The 14,751-nt window shown below is 42.6% G+C and overlaps 1 protein-coding gene across 9 annotated transcripts in view; it reads right to left on the bottom strand.

Moving 5' to 3' along the window:
* Positions 1-14,751, bottom strand: part of ENOX2 (ecto-NOX disulfide-thiol exchanger 2) — a 1,066,406-nt gene that overhangs the window by 15,470 nt on the left and 1,036,185 nt on the right. For all 9 annotated transcript variants that reach the window (XM_069214160.1, XM_069214117.1, XM_069214142.1 and 6 more), the window contains 2 exons: positions 9,030-9,125; positions 5,756-5,870 (listed from right to left, as the gene is read on the bottom strand). In XM_069214160.1, the coding sequence (XP_069070261.1) occupies positions 5,756-5,870; positions 9,030-9,125 (211 nt within the window). The remainder of the gene's footprint in view (positions 1-5,755; positions 5,871-9,029; positions 9,126-14,751) is intronic.

Here is a 14,751-nt window from a genome sequence, read left to right on the forward strand (position 1 = left end):
GCAATAAAGTTATCTGTGGGTGGAAGCTCCATGATACATAAAATCATTAACGGCAGACTTGTCCACATGCAGATTAGATGATTGTCCACAAAATCCCAGTTTTGTGTTTTTTCCTCTGGAGTAATTCTCCATTCATGAGCAGAAGAGTGGGCGTTCCTTAGCAGATGCCCTGCAAAAATTGGGAAACATTATAAGCCTCGGAATGTGGGCGTAAGAGTCAAGTTCAGGAGTAGGATCCTACTGTGAGTGAAAAGGAATGACACATCCACACATTTCAAGCATGGGATACAATGTGTTTGAGTTGGAGAAAAAAAGTTTAAACAATGTGGTTCTGTACACTGGCACCATCTGCACTCCACCATAAAGAGAATTTACACTTTGGATTTTTCAGACTGTACAGGAGTCCTACAAAAGATAAGCATTTGTCTCACCAAGGAATATATATGGCCTAAGAACGGCAAAGAGAAAGCAGGTCCCTTACCATTGATGGCTTTGTGGCAAATACACAGAATTCCAAGAATGGCTAACTATGCTGCAGGTAGCCAATATAATTTTCTCAGATGTCCAAAAATTGATGCATTTAGTTTTAAAATAACAAGGAACATGCAGCAGAGTTTTGAACAATTTGAAGCTGGCTGGTGTGATAAAAAAATTACTCAGAATTAAGGTAGAACAAGATAACTACCTCATTTAGGATGTCAATGATTCCACAGACTCTTCGATTAGGATGTTGTGGTCACTTTGGTCATAGACCACCCAGCACGGAAGGTACTTTTGGCAGGAGTTCTACTGACTTTCCCTTTGGTTGTCTGCCTTTATGCAGATTTAGCAGGAGGCTCCGGGGAGGTACATGGCATATCTTCTGAGCATGGGGCTCCATGAATTACATTACTTTTAGAGGTTAAATCTTTTAGAAGTTTACAAATCTGCACATTTGAACTTTTTATGGGCTGCAGAGGGAACACTCACAGGCTCGTCTTTAAGGCAGAGGTATCACTGGAAGATTTGTAAAGGAAATAAGAGACGCTGTTCCATATCCTTCAATGTCTTTTAAAAGTTTGCAGCAGATCTTGCAGTGATTAACCTTGTGGTTAGTTGAAAGGTAGAAAATCCATGTATAGTATGGGTTGTCTTCCAAGATCGTTTTCTGCCTACAAATTACTGAAAGGCCTGAATAAGCTCAGGTGATTCCACCATCCTAAATGAAAATATTGTCTCTATCGCACACATATCAACAATCCCTGACTGCGGGATGAGAGTTATGGGTGAGTAGCCAACAATAAATGTGCAGATTTCAGGGGATTGTCAGTATTTTTATAGCAACCATAACGTATCTGCACTGTGAGAAGGTAGATGGAAAACAAATATCCACCACCCCTGGTCAATTTGCCATACGAAGGAAAAAAAAAGTTTGGGACGCAGATTTCAAAGAGGTATTCCGTTCACTCATTATCTTCGAAGCAGGGGTGAGCTACCAACAGTGCAGTAGTTGTAGTAGCACCAGGTCTAGGGTTGTGTGGGGCCTACTGAACCCCCATTTACAGCAGGATTTTAATATCAATCTAATCTAGAGTGGCCCTTCAGTACTCATGGAGGAAGCCTGGCCCCTGATCTTGATTTTCTTTGTTTTTTTTCCCTTGGTTCTTTGGCAGTGTATTGGATTAGCCCACTTTTATTTGCCTGGCACATCTGATTCGGGAAGGTGCCAGGGACATTACTTACTGCGAGCTTTACAAGCGAGACAGCCGCACAGACATTTTCCATCCCTACATGATACCTAGCAAATGGCACTTAAAACATCCCACTGGCCATATTTTATTTCGTTTTCACCTTCAGGGGTGCTTGTAACTTGCAACCCGTTTTTGTTTTAATTATAATTTGCTTGCTTTTCATTTCTTTCCTTGTACCCATAGTGTACCTCGACACTTATCTTGTTTTTCTTTGTTCTTTTACATTTTATTATTTTGATGATTTGCTGAGGGCCTTAAAATGGAGGTTGCGGTGTCCAAAGCACAGAGGTCATGTGCATCGCGAGCACCTAAGGAAAGCCCTTATGCAACCATCCATGCTGCCCATGTAGATCTAAAGCCAAGGCCCCTCGCTTAGCCTAGTGAGTTACCTCCATCCCTTTTCTCTTGCCACAATCCACTGAACTGTAAGCGCAAACTTAGAAATGAAAACCTTTTGTTCACGACACATTAAAAATGTAACCACAAATTCCAATAGGAAGAAAGACTCAGACTAATAGGCAGACAGGCTTCTCCAATACAAGATTGGCAGTAAATAACTGAAATATGGCTAACGCTGATATCACAAAGAAAAACCTTGATTAGCCATTCTTTGTGGAGTCTTGGTTCTCCAACGACTGTGACCCCATACTGGCAGAATACAAAGTATTATACACAAGTCACCCAGGAAAAAAAAAGGGAAGTGCTGCAGTAAGTTTTTTAGGACACTCGGGATGCAGCCGCTTACCCCAGGACCAATCCCCTGGAGCTGAAAATTGTCTATTAGTACTTAAATAATTAATGGACTACTTTTTAATTTACCAGGTCCCTACTCTGGCAAATGATTTTTCCACATGGCTTGAAAAGAAACGGATTCACTCACAGGCCAATTTTAAAATGCTGGTGACTTCCATATATGGGTAATATGTCCTAAAATACACAGAGTTGGGAGATTTGTTTTTTAAATCATATACATCTTTCTAACTTCACACAACATGAAGTAGACCCGACTCACAAAGCAGGTCATCTCTTAAACATTATCTTTACGAATACAGACTTTGTTACTTACACAACTGCGAAGAAAATCTCCTGATCACACCATCACCTGCTAATTTTAAAAATTCTAAACATCAACATCACTAACAAAAACCAGACAAAGCATAAACAAATATACAACGTGACCATGTTCCACATTTTACCCCAAAGACCATCAACTTTAGAATTCAAGATGGGTGTAATCATTCCTTCAATCTACAATTTTACAATACTAGTTGAAACTTCTGCTCTGACCTCCATTTTAGACAAACTCTGGCCTGTGCAAAAAGTAACTATTACTCGTAAGCATTTGTCTGCAAATAATACACACCACAACTAAAACTAGAAAAACTGACACTGCAAAAACTAGAAAGCCTATGGCAGAAGAAACATAATTGAATTGACGAACAGCATAACACCAGCCAATTTCACAAATATAACAGTTCAATCAGGAAAACAAAAAGAGTGTTTTAATCCCAAAAAATAACTGAGGCGAACTTTGGGTACCCCCAAATAATTCTATTCCAGGCTTTACTGGAAGTGAATTAAAGAATAATTACAAAGTAACATATGTGAAATCTTTAACTTCTCAGTACCCAAAGGATATGGTCCAGCTAGGTGTGAACATGCCTGTGTTAGTTAGGCCAATCCTAAATATAATCTCTGGCCCCTCCTAACTATAGACCCTTATCACTAATGCCCTACCAAGCTAACCTTTCAGAAAGGCTGTCTACTCACAGTACAGAGTTTTGTTGCGTCAAATAATCTATTACAGCCCATGCAAGCATGCAGTTGGATGGAAACAAGAAACTTGTGGTCATGTCTCTGAATGATGACCTTCAGATTACTGTAGACGAGGGTGGTGAGGGGATCCAAATTCTTTTGGATTGCTTTGCCATTGACCAAATCTATTACAATGCCTTTAACGGCGGACTTGGGTCGAACTATTCTCAAGTGGATATATTTTTTTCTTGCAGGGATATCACAATACGTTTTCTAGAAAACCTTACTTCCCCGTCACTGCCATCCTCCCTATTATTTAAGTTCTATCTCTGTTTTCTCGCTCAACTGCTTCAAAATTTACAAATGAAAATCAATACACAGATAATAATATATTTTAAAGTTGCCTGCTAATAATGACTAATACAACACTTAACTTAGCTATTACATTTACCCAAAACTGGATGACTAAAAACTTCCTGAGGCTTATTCCATCAAAAAAACAAACAAACATTTTTTGCATTTATAACAAAATATACAAAATGGTACAATGCCGTTTGGCCACTGTCAATGCCAAACCAGTTACAACAGGACGTAATTTAGGTAATGTACTAGACTTTCAAATGTCCCTGGAACCCCAAGTCGCAGCAGACACAAAATCATGTTTTACCATTTCACAATACCGAAAAGAATACTTCCTTTGCTATACTTTTCTCCCATGTGACGCCAATGCCTTCATAGGCTTGACTTTGGCAATGACATCTATTTATGTATTTAAAAAAAAAAAAAACATTAAGCAACTTAAACACATTTGGAATACCATTGTAAGGGCTCTTTTCAATCTCAAAAATAGTAATCATGTCTTAGAATACTGAAAACAATTGCACTGGTTCCCGGTAGACAAAAGAACCAAATTCAAAGCTGCTTGTCTGCTAATTAACATACATTATGGCATTAGTTCTATAATATTCTCTCAGAAATTTAGAAAATACACTTCCTTTAATTTCCTCAGATAAGCTAACAAAATCTAAATGTACAATAACAAATTACAAACTAAACGCATTATTCAGCACATCCTTTTCTGTCCTTCGACGAAAAATCTGGAATTCTCTACTGCTTGCCATGAAGGCAGAAGCAAGGCCTCTGACATTTAGAAGGCGACTTCAAACATAACTTTTTACCCAATAGATGGCCACTGTTAGGAATTGCTGTAGGAACTTGTCCATACTGTGCCTAGGAACTCTACACAAAAAGTGATAATGCGCGTTACAAGCAACCTAAAATAAATAATATTACAAGGTCGAGGACGCACCTAGACTCTTTCTGCGCTGATACATATGCACCACCCAGCCAAGGTTTGCGATACCTGAAGATTTAATGGCTTGAAAAATTTGGCATCAGCCCGACAAAGCTCTTAGTGAAGGTCTTGTTCATAAGTAGGGTCACAGATCCAGTCAGCTGTGGGTACTTTTGGCTTCATCCATGAAGTGCTGGGGGAAGACTGCCAGTCACAGAAGCCTCACAACACCCTTGCTCAACATGTCACAGAGTGGGATGGTTAAAGCAAATCCCAATGAACACACACCACCTTTTGACGATCTGGGAAGGAACACCCTCTTGTTAGCTAATACTTCATTAGTTAATTCAATAGGAGGAGGTGATGGGATTTCCCTGGAACTGCGAGTATGTCGCAGCCGTTGCTGCTTGAGTGTGCTCCACTCTTCTATGCCAATGCCTCCTACAAGAGTTCCAGCCAGGCTGCTCCCTCACCCCTGCCTTCCCCCACAAAAGCACTCAAGCACCAAGGGCACTGCTGGGCCCAACAGCGCTCTCATGTCCTGGCCTGCTATCTTCAGCTGAGCTCCCGTCTCCTAGGCTGTCATTTTTCCAAGGGCCTCCGTTCCCTTCTCCTGCCACGTGCTGGTGCCACTTTCTATGAGGAGTGGAGCTCTTACCACCTCAGTAGCCCTCCAGGTAAATAGGCCCTGAATGTTTATTTGGGGATGAAAGTGTAGGTGTCAGTATTTGTGACTATTCATGGGTGTCATCTAATGAATGAGTCAGTGTGAGTATGCAAGAGTATGGGTGAGGGATGTGAGTATGCACACGTGTGCTTGTGAATGGGTTGTTGAGAGTATGTGTGACTGCATGTGTGTAATTTAGCAAAGGGCCAAGCTAAACTGCCAACAGATGTCCTCTCCTCATAAAATGTCATCGGCCCACCACTTTAAAAATTCACAAGTCTGCACAGTGCAAACCATTTTCAAACCTACCAACAAGTAGTGCCTCGCGTTCAGATTTCACCGGACTTTCACTGCTGATCAGCTTCTCAGGTGGGAATTCCTCACCTTCGCTAGCCATACTCGGCAGAGGAGTACAGTTTTCAAGCTGCATAAAATCAAAGGTTTCAAACAGTTAAATCCAATAAAAATTAACAACATGTTTGCTCTAAAGAAATCATGGTGTCACATTTGTGCTATTTCTTTTTTCAAAGAGGTACTAGGATACTGTAACTGGTGAGCACATATTCATTTAATTCAAAGAAACATGAACTCCTAGGGAAATAAAGATTGAGGGAATGCAAACACTGCACAAAGACACAAGGAATACCAACCTAAACAAAAATTAATAGCTCCTAAAAGCCAACCGGATTGCCAAGATTGTGAATCCCTCAAGAATCTGGGGATCTCGCATTGAAAGAAGAGAAAAAATGCTCTCGGTTTCAATTAGTTTTTTATTTTTGCATTTGATAAGTATCAGATAAGATATACACAAAAGCCCCCCTTTGATTACCATCTGAAGCCTGTCTGACATCTTTTTGTAAGGCAACTATCTCAAAATCTACTGATCAAAAGAACACTAACTCACTAAAAGACCCTATTGTGAGCAAAGTTCCATTTGTATGCCAAGCTTGGTATAATTTTGTTGAGCAGTATTTAATGTAGTGGAGAGCAAACTTTGCTATCATAGGTTGAATGGAAAACACTACTTTCTTCCACTTCCCTTCCCCAGAGTAGCCTTGCCAACCACTGAGCCTGCTCTGATATCTAAAACCACACAATAATGTTTAGAAGTTGTGTGAATTTACATCCACGTTGTGACCTTACAAATATCATTTATTTGGGTATTTTTCAGCCAAACAGTCAAAGTTGCCATACGTCTCAATGAGTGAGAGCTAGATTTCCTGGCAAGGTTCAGTTAGCCAGTTGATAACACAGTCGTATGCAGGAAACAAACCATCTAGAACTAAAGTGTGGCAGTTGGGAAGCCTGTCCCTGTGGGATGAGGGATGATAAACAACTGAGTGAATTTTCTAAAGTCTTTCTTCTTTTTTTTTAGATAAAATCTTAGGACTCTTCTGATGGCTTAAGCTGAATAAAGAGCTCTCCTTCTGTGAAGAGGGATTGTTAAAGAATACCAGCAAGAAAAGAGACTGATTCAAATAAAACTCTGATACCACATTGGGGTGAAATGATGGGTGAGGTGTCATTTGTACCTTATCTGAATGAACACTATCCACAATTACCTTAACAATTGGTAGAAACAGAAGGGAAATCTGAACTAGTTCATCATTACGTCTGATAAATGTAGGGGTCCAAGGATGAACTGGAGAGGTCGCTGGTGAAGTTGATTTAAAAGGAATTATATTTAGACATAAACCTACTGTGCTTCCATGTCGATTAAATTAATATTAATCAATCAATTAACCAACAGAGCAACATTAAGTGGTGACTTCTCGACAAATGGTGGGTCCCTCTCAACGTCTATGTTGTGTTTGATGACGTATCAGTCTTTGATAATAAGCCTAGTGAAGAGCATCAGTCATCTTTATCATCCTCGACAACTTTCAATGGCCATACAGCCTCTGCCTGGAGTAATGGTGCTTGCTGTATCACCTCTTTTCTCTGGATCCCCTGGTATAGGAGTTCCACAGAGTCATTTCTTAAGGGCACAGATCCCTGAACAGCTAAGTGAGCTCTGTATTTTAGGCTCTTGTGACAGCGAGGAGGAGAGTGTTGATGCTAGCAACCTGCCCAGAGACAGAAGGTCATAATGGAGGCCATGACGTACATTTTTTAAATAACTGGAAATGATGGAGAAACCCACTTCCACAAAGGAGGCACAAACGGTAAATGCTGAATCCAGGAGGACAGCAATGGAAACATCGACTATCACCCAAACAACAAAACTGTAATGTGCGTAGGAGCAAATTGTTACACTGGAGGAATTAATAATTTAATATAAACTTTCAAGGAATCGTCAGCAAAGATCAAGATAATGGTGGACACTAAAAATGAGACACTAGAAAATGCACAGAGGTTTCCCAACATACATATGCTTGGCTACCCGGCTCTTGGTCCTGACTAAACACAATAAGATATGATGCAAGAATTCTTCAAAGACAATTTGACTCCCCTGGAAAGCAATATCAGTGGGGAGACTGACTGGTGCAAAAAAGCATAGAAGCTTCCCTACAAATCTAAAGGGCTGATGTGGCAGCAGTGGTGGTACCACTGTTATGATCTTATAAGATCCAGATCTTCAGCAGCCCATTCTTCGAAAAACAGCCACATGTAAAGTGGTTGGTACAGAATTTTGTTCTCTTCTTAGACTTTTGTTACTTCACACAATGGAGAAGAAAGGAATCTTAAAAAATAAAAAAACAAGATAGAGGTATTACTGCGGCAATACAGAACCCACCAAGCTGAAAAATTGGCCTGCCAATAAATCTACACCTTCGCTCGGGGAAAGTGCTGTAATCCTTTTTGGACAGTCCGCAGCTTACAACAGAAGATGAACAAAGAGTGTTGGACTTCCTGTGTGACCTGTGGGTAAGTTTTTCTTGGCTCTGCGTGTTTTGCCTTATTGTCCCAATAGTCATAAGTAACATTGACACAGGTTACGTAAAGATACATGCAGTATTAATAGTTTTATTGGAGAGTGCCTTCCCGCTCACCCAGTATTACCCGCATTTATCCTACACCCCCATCCTTTACTCCTCCTTCACTACTTAAGGATGGTGGGGCTAAACATGGGAGGTGAAGGAGCATTACCCTTATGTTACTGGTTGAGTTAGCACTCTCTGTGACTGAAAGTGAAAAACTCGACTTTCATGTACATTCTTGCATATTACGCTTCTCCACCTATTTACGTGTTTGGTTACGAATAAAATACAAATATATACATTCGCAAGGACACATCGCTCATGTGCATGTAGGTCTAGTGGTGACTGGCTAAGGTTCCTGCTTACTGACTCCCGCCCTTTTTCAAAGGGAAACCTTTCTTCTCCTAGAGTGTGTCCAATGTTCTATAAACATGTCCTTGAACTAGACTGGTATGTGCCCTCCTAAGCTCCTGGCGTGCACTGCTTTCACTGGTATCGAAGCAAGCTGTCTCATGGGGGCATTTACTTTTCTGACCCAATTGTGTCAGATTCATTCTGCAGCAAATCAAACTCCCCGGCAGTGAATCGGGTTATAATGAACTGTCAGGAGCTGCTCACAGTGACACTTTGCCTGAAGTAACAGACGCAAAAGTCAAACTTACACTGGTTGCATGTTGTACAGTTTCTGCTTGATACAGTGTCTCTTCTTGATTCTCGTTGTGCTCTCGCTCTCTGCCATCCTCATCAGCTGCTTCTTGCTGTGTTCAAGTATAAAAGAGAGCGTTTAGAATCTGCCTCAAAGCATATTCAATATTTCAATCAGCTTTCGACCTTTGAATTCAAAATTCCACCTTCAGATTGTATACAAGTAATTATGTTGTAAATAATAGAACGAGGGCGAGTGATTTAATTTTAATAGAGGCAACCATTGGGGATTTTAATCAAAACAGAATTCCTATTTTTGTCCCACAGGGTCATTTTTGTATCAGAATTCAGTTACAAATTTAACAACAGCAAACTCAGCGAAATTTGCAACTGGTTTGGAATGAACGACATGTAACTTGAGTGAAAAAAGTTGCATATAATCCAGTGGTGGGTCACGTTTTATAGAGCAGACACAGATCAGAGATGGCCAATGTCAAGGACCTCAGATCCACCTGTGATAAATTCAAAGCTTAGGTACAACTGTCTGGGTTACGAGTCAAGGATGCCCACCGTGGTTTAAGCCGTTGGGGAGACTTTGGAACTTAGGCCCATTTTAACTAGGGACAGTCAGATAAAATGCTCAAACATTCATCTGAAGCATAAAGGTCGCTACTTTACAGCCGGACCAAAATCAATGTCCACATGCGGGGAAACGGCTGCACCCTTTATTCTGTCGCTCCTCTTATATATATATATATATATATATATATATATATATATATATATATATATATATATATATATATATTTTACGTTTCTTTCTATAACATTTAAAATCTTATATGGAGTCTTGGAGACGCTCAAGGAACACAGTTTAAGTTATTGCTTGTAAATTGATTTAGGTGTACCTCATATGTCACTATACACGAGACTCAAAGAATAAGGGTTCATGAACACATCATTCCGGTTGTAGCTCAGCGGTCCAAATTGTCAAACACAAAAATAACATTAATATTGTGAATCAAGTTATTCGGCCTCCTTTAGTGAACAGGCACATTTAAAATTAAATGTAAAGTAAACATAAGTCTGCTGGGGGAAACGTTATACTTCAGAGAAGTACGTGTGAGGCAGCAACACTACTCCTCAGTAAAAATATCGTCATATATATAACAAATAGAAGCCTCTTAGCTTACTGAACTCTGTAATATGCCCAGATTCCCATTAGAATGACAAAAAACGTTATAAGGCGGTTGATGCAAAGGTGCGTGCACGGCTGGGGAAATCCCCTCGCAGATAGTAATGAATGCCAGAAAAACATCATTTCTTTCGTGGTGCCCCATTTTTTCTTGTCTTCTTTTGCTTGCTTTATGATTCTCTGAGCTAATCTACTGCTATACAATGGTGATAGTGCCTATAGTTCCCTCCTAAAACATCCTTTGACACAATTTGCCTAATTGGCTGATTTAACTTTCCAATAAGGCCAAAGTAGATGAAGGAGAAAATGCACCAATGGCATGGCTGTTAAATGCTGTAGGACCTGATTAGGAGTTCGGCGGGCGGTTTGAACAGTCTGCCAAAAATCCGACTCCGCCGGACCCAGTAAGATTTCCTGCTGGGCTAGCAGGCAGAACTGAGGTTTCCGCCCGCAAGCCTAGGGGAAACAGGCGGCAGCATTGTTGCCAGATCGTAATCGAGCCGGCAGAAATGCTGCCGCCGCAGGATGCTCCAGCACCTTTGCACAGCAGACAGAGAACACTGTAATGGTGCTGGGCAGGGGAACCCTGCACTGCCCATGCCAAGTGCATAGGCAGTACAGGAACCCCCCTGTAGCCCCTTGCACCTGTTCTCCGCCACCCTTTTCATGGTGGCAAAATTGCCATGAAAGGCTGGCAGAGAACGAGGTCTTAATCAGCAGGGTGGTGCTGCATGCAGCACTGCCCTGGCTGATTGTGATCTCCGCCAGCCCTTCGGGATCATAGATCCCAGCGGTGATGGTGGTACCTTGGCGGTCTAAACACCAGGGTCTTAATGTGGCTGTCAGACAGCCACAGCTGCAGCAGTCCTGACTGCCACTGCAAGGCTGGCGCTCTCAAGACCACCAGCCTTGAAATGAGGCACTTTGTGAGTATTTACTCTTCTCACGCACAATAAAAAATATATGGCTGCCCGGAGCACCACTGTGCTCTGGCTGGTCTACAATTTTAAAGCACTGCAGAGGCACATGGACAGGAAAGTGCCTTTGCACTGAAGCAAGGCGTACGTTTTATATACCATTAGTAGGAGTAGTAAAACATGTTTATTTAGACAGTAGCATATAAAACGGCATATATATCAAAATCACATAAAATCCTGCATAACACACTAAAAAGATAATATCATACAGTACCATTAGCCAAGACCTACCTTTAAAATCCCTACCACTGCACAAGTACATCAAACAAAATGCATGTTATAAATCTGTTGGATTGTATCTCTTCTGTACTATATATAAAAAAATATAAAAAAAATCGGTTTTAAAATAAACATCACAATGTAATAAAATGTATATATTAAGTCACCCCTAAAGTGTGCTACGCAAGTCCATGGGGAAGGAAGTTTAATATGTGTAAAATCAGGCAACTACATATTGGAAATAGAGGGCCATCACTGAATAATACACACAATCTGTTTTAACTGTGTAGGTTAGGCTTTCCATTAACAGGCCTAGCTCTGACTAAAATCTATTTCACATTTCCACCTTAGAAAATACTAGGAAAATAATGAATTATTTTATTAGTTTGAAAAATCTAATTTAATTGTGAATTTCGATTTTTGTTAACTTTGTAGAAAGATAGCTTTAAAAAAAGGATAGTACATGAGGGTTACTTTAAGCTTCCTCAAACAACACTGGTTTAGAACCTGGTTGCCACTCTGCCCTTTTTCACAGGCTTAACAAACATCTCTGGCAGAAGGTTAACTTTCCTGCCCACAGAGGACCATTGCTCCGTTTCTGGACCCAAGAAGGCAGGTCGCTTGAGATGGACTTGCAGTCTGATAGCTGACAAGGACAGTTGGCAGAGCACAGGACAGATGTAGCACTTTTTCTCTTAATGTTCCCAGGAGTTACTCCCGTTCATACCCAGGGTTCTCCTAGACATTCTGGGTTTAATTCCAGCAGGAGGCAGAACACCGCCGGCCCTATTACGAGTTCACCAGAGGGCCGGCGGGCAGAAACAGTGTTTCTGCCCGCCGGCCCTGGGGTGTACAGGGCCTTAACATTGACGCTGGCTCATAATTGAGCCGGCGGCAATGTGGCGATGTGGCCCATAATTCGGGCAGTGGAAAGCACGATGGGGCTGTCTATGGGGACCCCGGCACTGGCCATGCCAAGCGCATGGGCAGTGCAGGGACCCCCTCCAACACCCACATTTTGCCAGCCTTTCAAAGGCAGTCCAACCACCATGAAAAGGCTGGCGGATTGGCGAGTTGTAATCCCCAGGGCGGCGCTGCATGCAGCCCCACCCTGGCAGATTACAACTGCCAAGACCGCCAGGCTGTCGACTGGCGGCAACCTGGCGGTATCGGCAGTCAGACCCTGGCTGCTCCACCACAGTCGTAATGTGGCAGTCGGACCCCACGACTGCGGCGAGTCTGGCTGTCTGAAGACGTAATGAGGGCCTATATCGAGCTGCAGATTCCTTACCTTATAATTATCCCAGGCGTCAAACTGGATCTGGAGGATTTTTTTGTGAGCAGCAACCCTGCGCGCCGGTAGGTGGCGTGGATTGGCTCTGCATACGCCATTGGCGTGATCCACGCCAGAAGTGACATCCGTGGCACCTATATAGGCACCGCCGAGGTGCGCTGTCAGTTTGTGCTTCACAACTTTCAACACCAGAAGCAACGCACCATGAACTCTGACCACTGGTGTGGATAACTAGGGCCCTAATAGGGATATAGCCCTGTCCCTAGAAATGTGTTCGTAGAGTGGGGAGGGTGGGTGGGCGGTAAGGAATCTGCAGCTATAGTCTCTACCAGGTAAGGCATTACTGAAGATAAGTTACTTGTTCATCTGATAGAGACTTCTAGCTGCAGATTCTTTACCTTAGAACAGATACCCAAGCAATACCATCCGTGGAGGTGGGTCTGTGGACCAAGTTCAGACCAGGAAGTCCTACGGGACCAAACGGGCAAAATGCCCATCTAGACGGACCAGACGGTCCAGGCAGTAATGTTTGGTAAACCTGTGCAGGGAGGCCCACATTGCTGCCTGGCAGATATCCAGGACTAGACCTCCGAGTGTTAATGCAGTGGTTGCAGCTTTGGATGAATGAACGCACAAGCCCTTAGGGGGTTGCTTCTTGGCCAATGCGCAGCAGATTTTAATGCAGAGCACAACCCATCTAGAGATGGTCCTTTTCTGCACAGCACAACCCTTTTTAGCTCCGACATTCCCCATAAAGAGTTGATCTTCCACCCAGAATTCCAGTGTGCTGTCAAGGTAGAATGACAGCGCTCGTTTGGGGTCCAGACGATGGAGGCGCTTCTCATCCTTGGACGGGTGAGGCAGACCATAGAAAGTAGGCAAGGTGATAGATTAACCCACATAAAAATACATGACCTCCTTTGGAAGAAAGGAAGTCTGCGTGTGAAGCACCACTTTGTCAGGATGAACAGATAGATAGGGCAGCTTAGATGATAAACCGTGCAGCTCATTAACTCGTTGGGCAATGTTATAGCAATGAGGACAGCCATTTTGAGGATGAGCAACCGCAGGGGACAATTGTGAAGCAGCTCAAAGGCAGCACACATCTAGATTGTGAGAGCCAGAGTCAAGTCCCACTGAGGCATGGTAAAGGGAGAATAGAGAAAAAGAACCTATGTACAATAGGAGATTTGAAAGGAGAATGTTGAATGGGTAATCTGAGAAACATAGATATAGTAGAAAGATAACCTTTAAGAGTGCCCAGAGGACAGTCCTGCTGGACAAGCGATAGAATGAAGAGATGAACCTGAGAATAGGGGAGGGGGGGCAGAAAGGGGATACATTTGTTTTTCTGCACACCATGCCTCAATTTGTTCCAACTGCAGGCATACACTGTCTTGGTGGAGAAACTATTGGCTGCCAAGATAACATCATAGACTTCAGGAGGAAGGTCGAAGGCTGTCAACTGCTGCCGTTCAATCTCCACCCAAGAAGGCAGAGACTGGACAGGTTTGGTTTGACAATCCTCTCTTGCTGCTACAACAGAAGATCCTCCCGGAGGGGCAGCCTGATCAGAGGATCAATAGCCATGCACAGTAGCTACGGATATCAGACTCTCTGTGCCCAATCCGGAGCCACAAGAATAACTTGGGCCTGGTCGTTCTTGATCTTCTTGAGAACTCTGGGCAGAAGTGGTAAAGGCGTACAGGAGGCATGAGCTTCACTTGAGATGAAGAGTCTCCGAGTGAGAGCCACCTTGGAAACTCCAGCACGCAAATCTGCTGACATTGTGCATTCTTGGCAGTAGTGAACAGATCTAACAAAGGCTGTCCCAACTTCTGCAAGAAACCTTGCACCACCTCCGGATGGAGAGGTAATCCATGATCCGCTAGGCATTTTCAACTGAGTTTGTCCTCTCTGGTGTTCAGAGAACCTGCCAGGTGTTGAACCACCAGGGATATGTCCTGATGTTCCAGCCATGTCCAGAGATGGAAAGCCTCTTGGCAAAGGGTCCACATCCCCACCCCGTCCTGCCTGTTGCAGTACTACGGTGG

This window comes from Pleurodeles waltl, chromosome 2_1 (assembly GCF_031143425.1).
Source record: "Pleurodeles waltl isolate 20211129_DDA chromosome 2_1, aPleWal1.hap1.20221129, whole genome shotgun sequence".
NCBI classification, from domain to species: Eukaryota; Metazoa; Chordata; class Amphibia; order Caudata; family Salamandridae; genus Pleurodeles; species Pleurodeles waltl.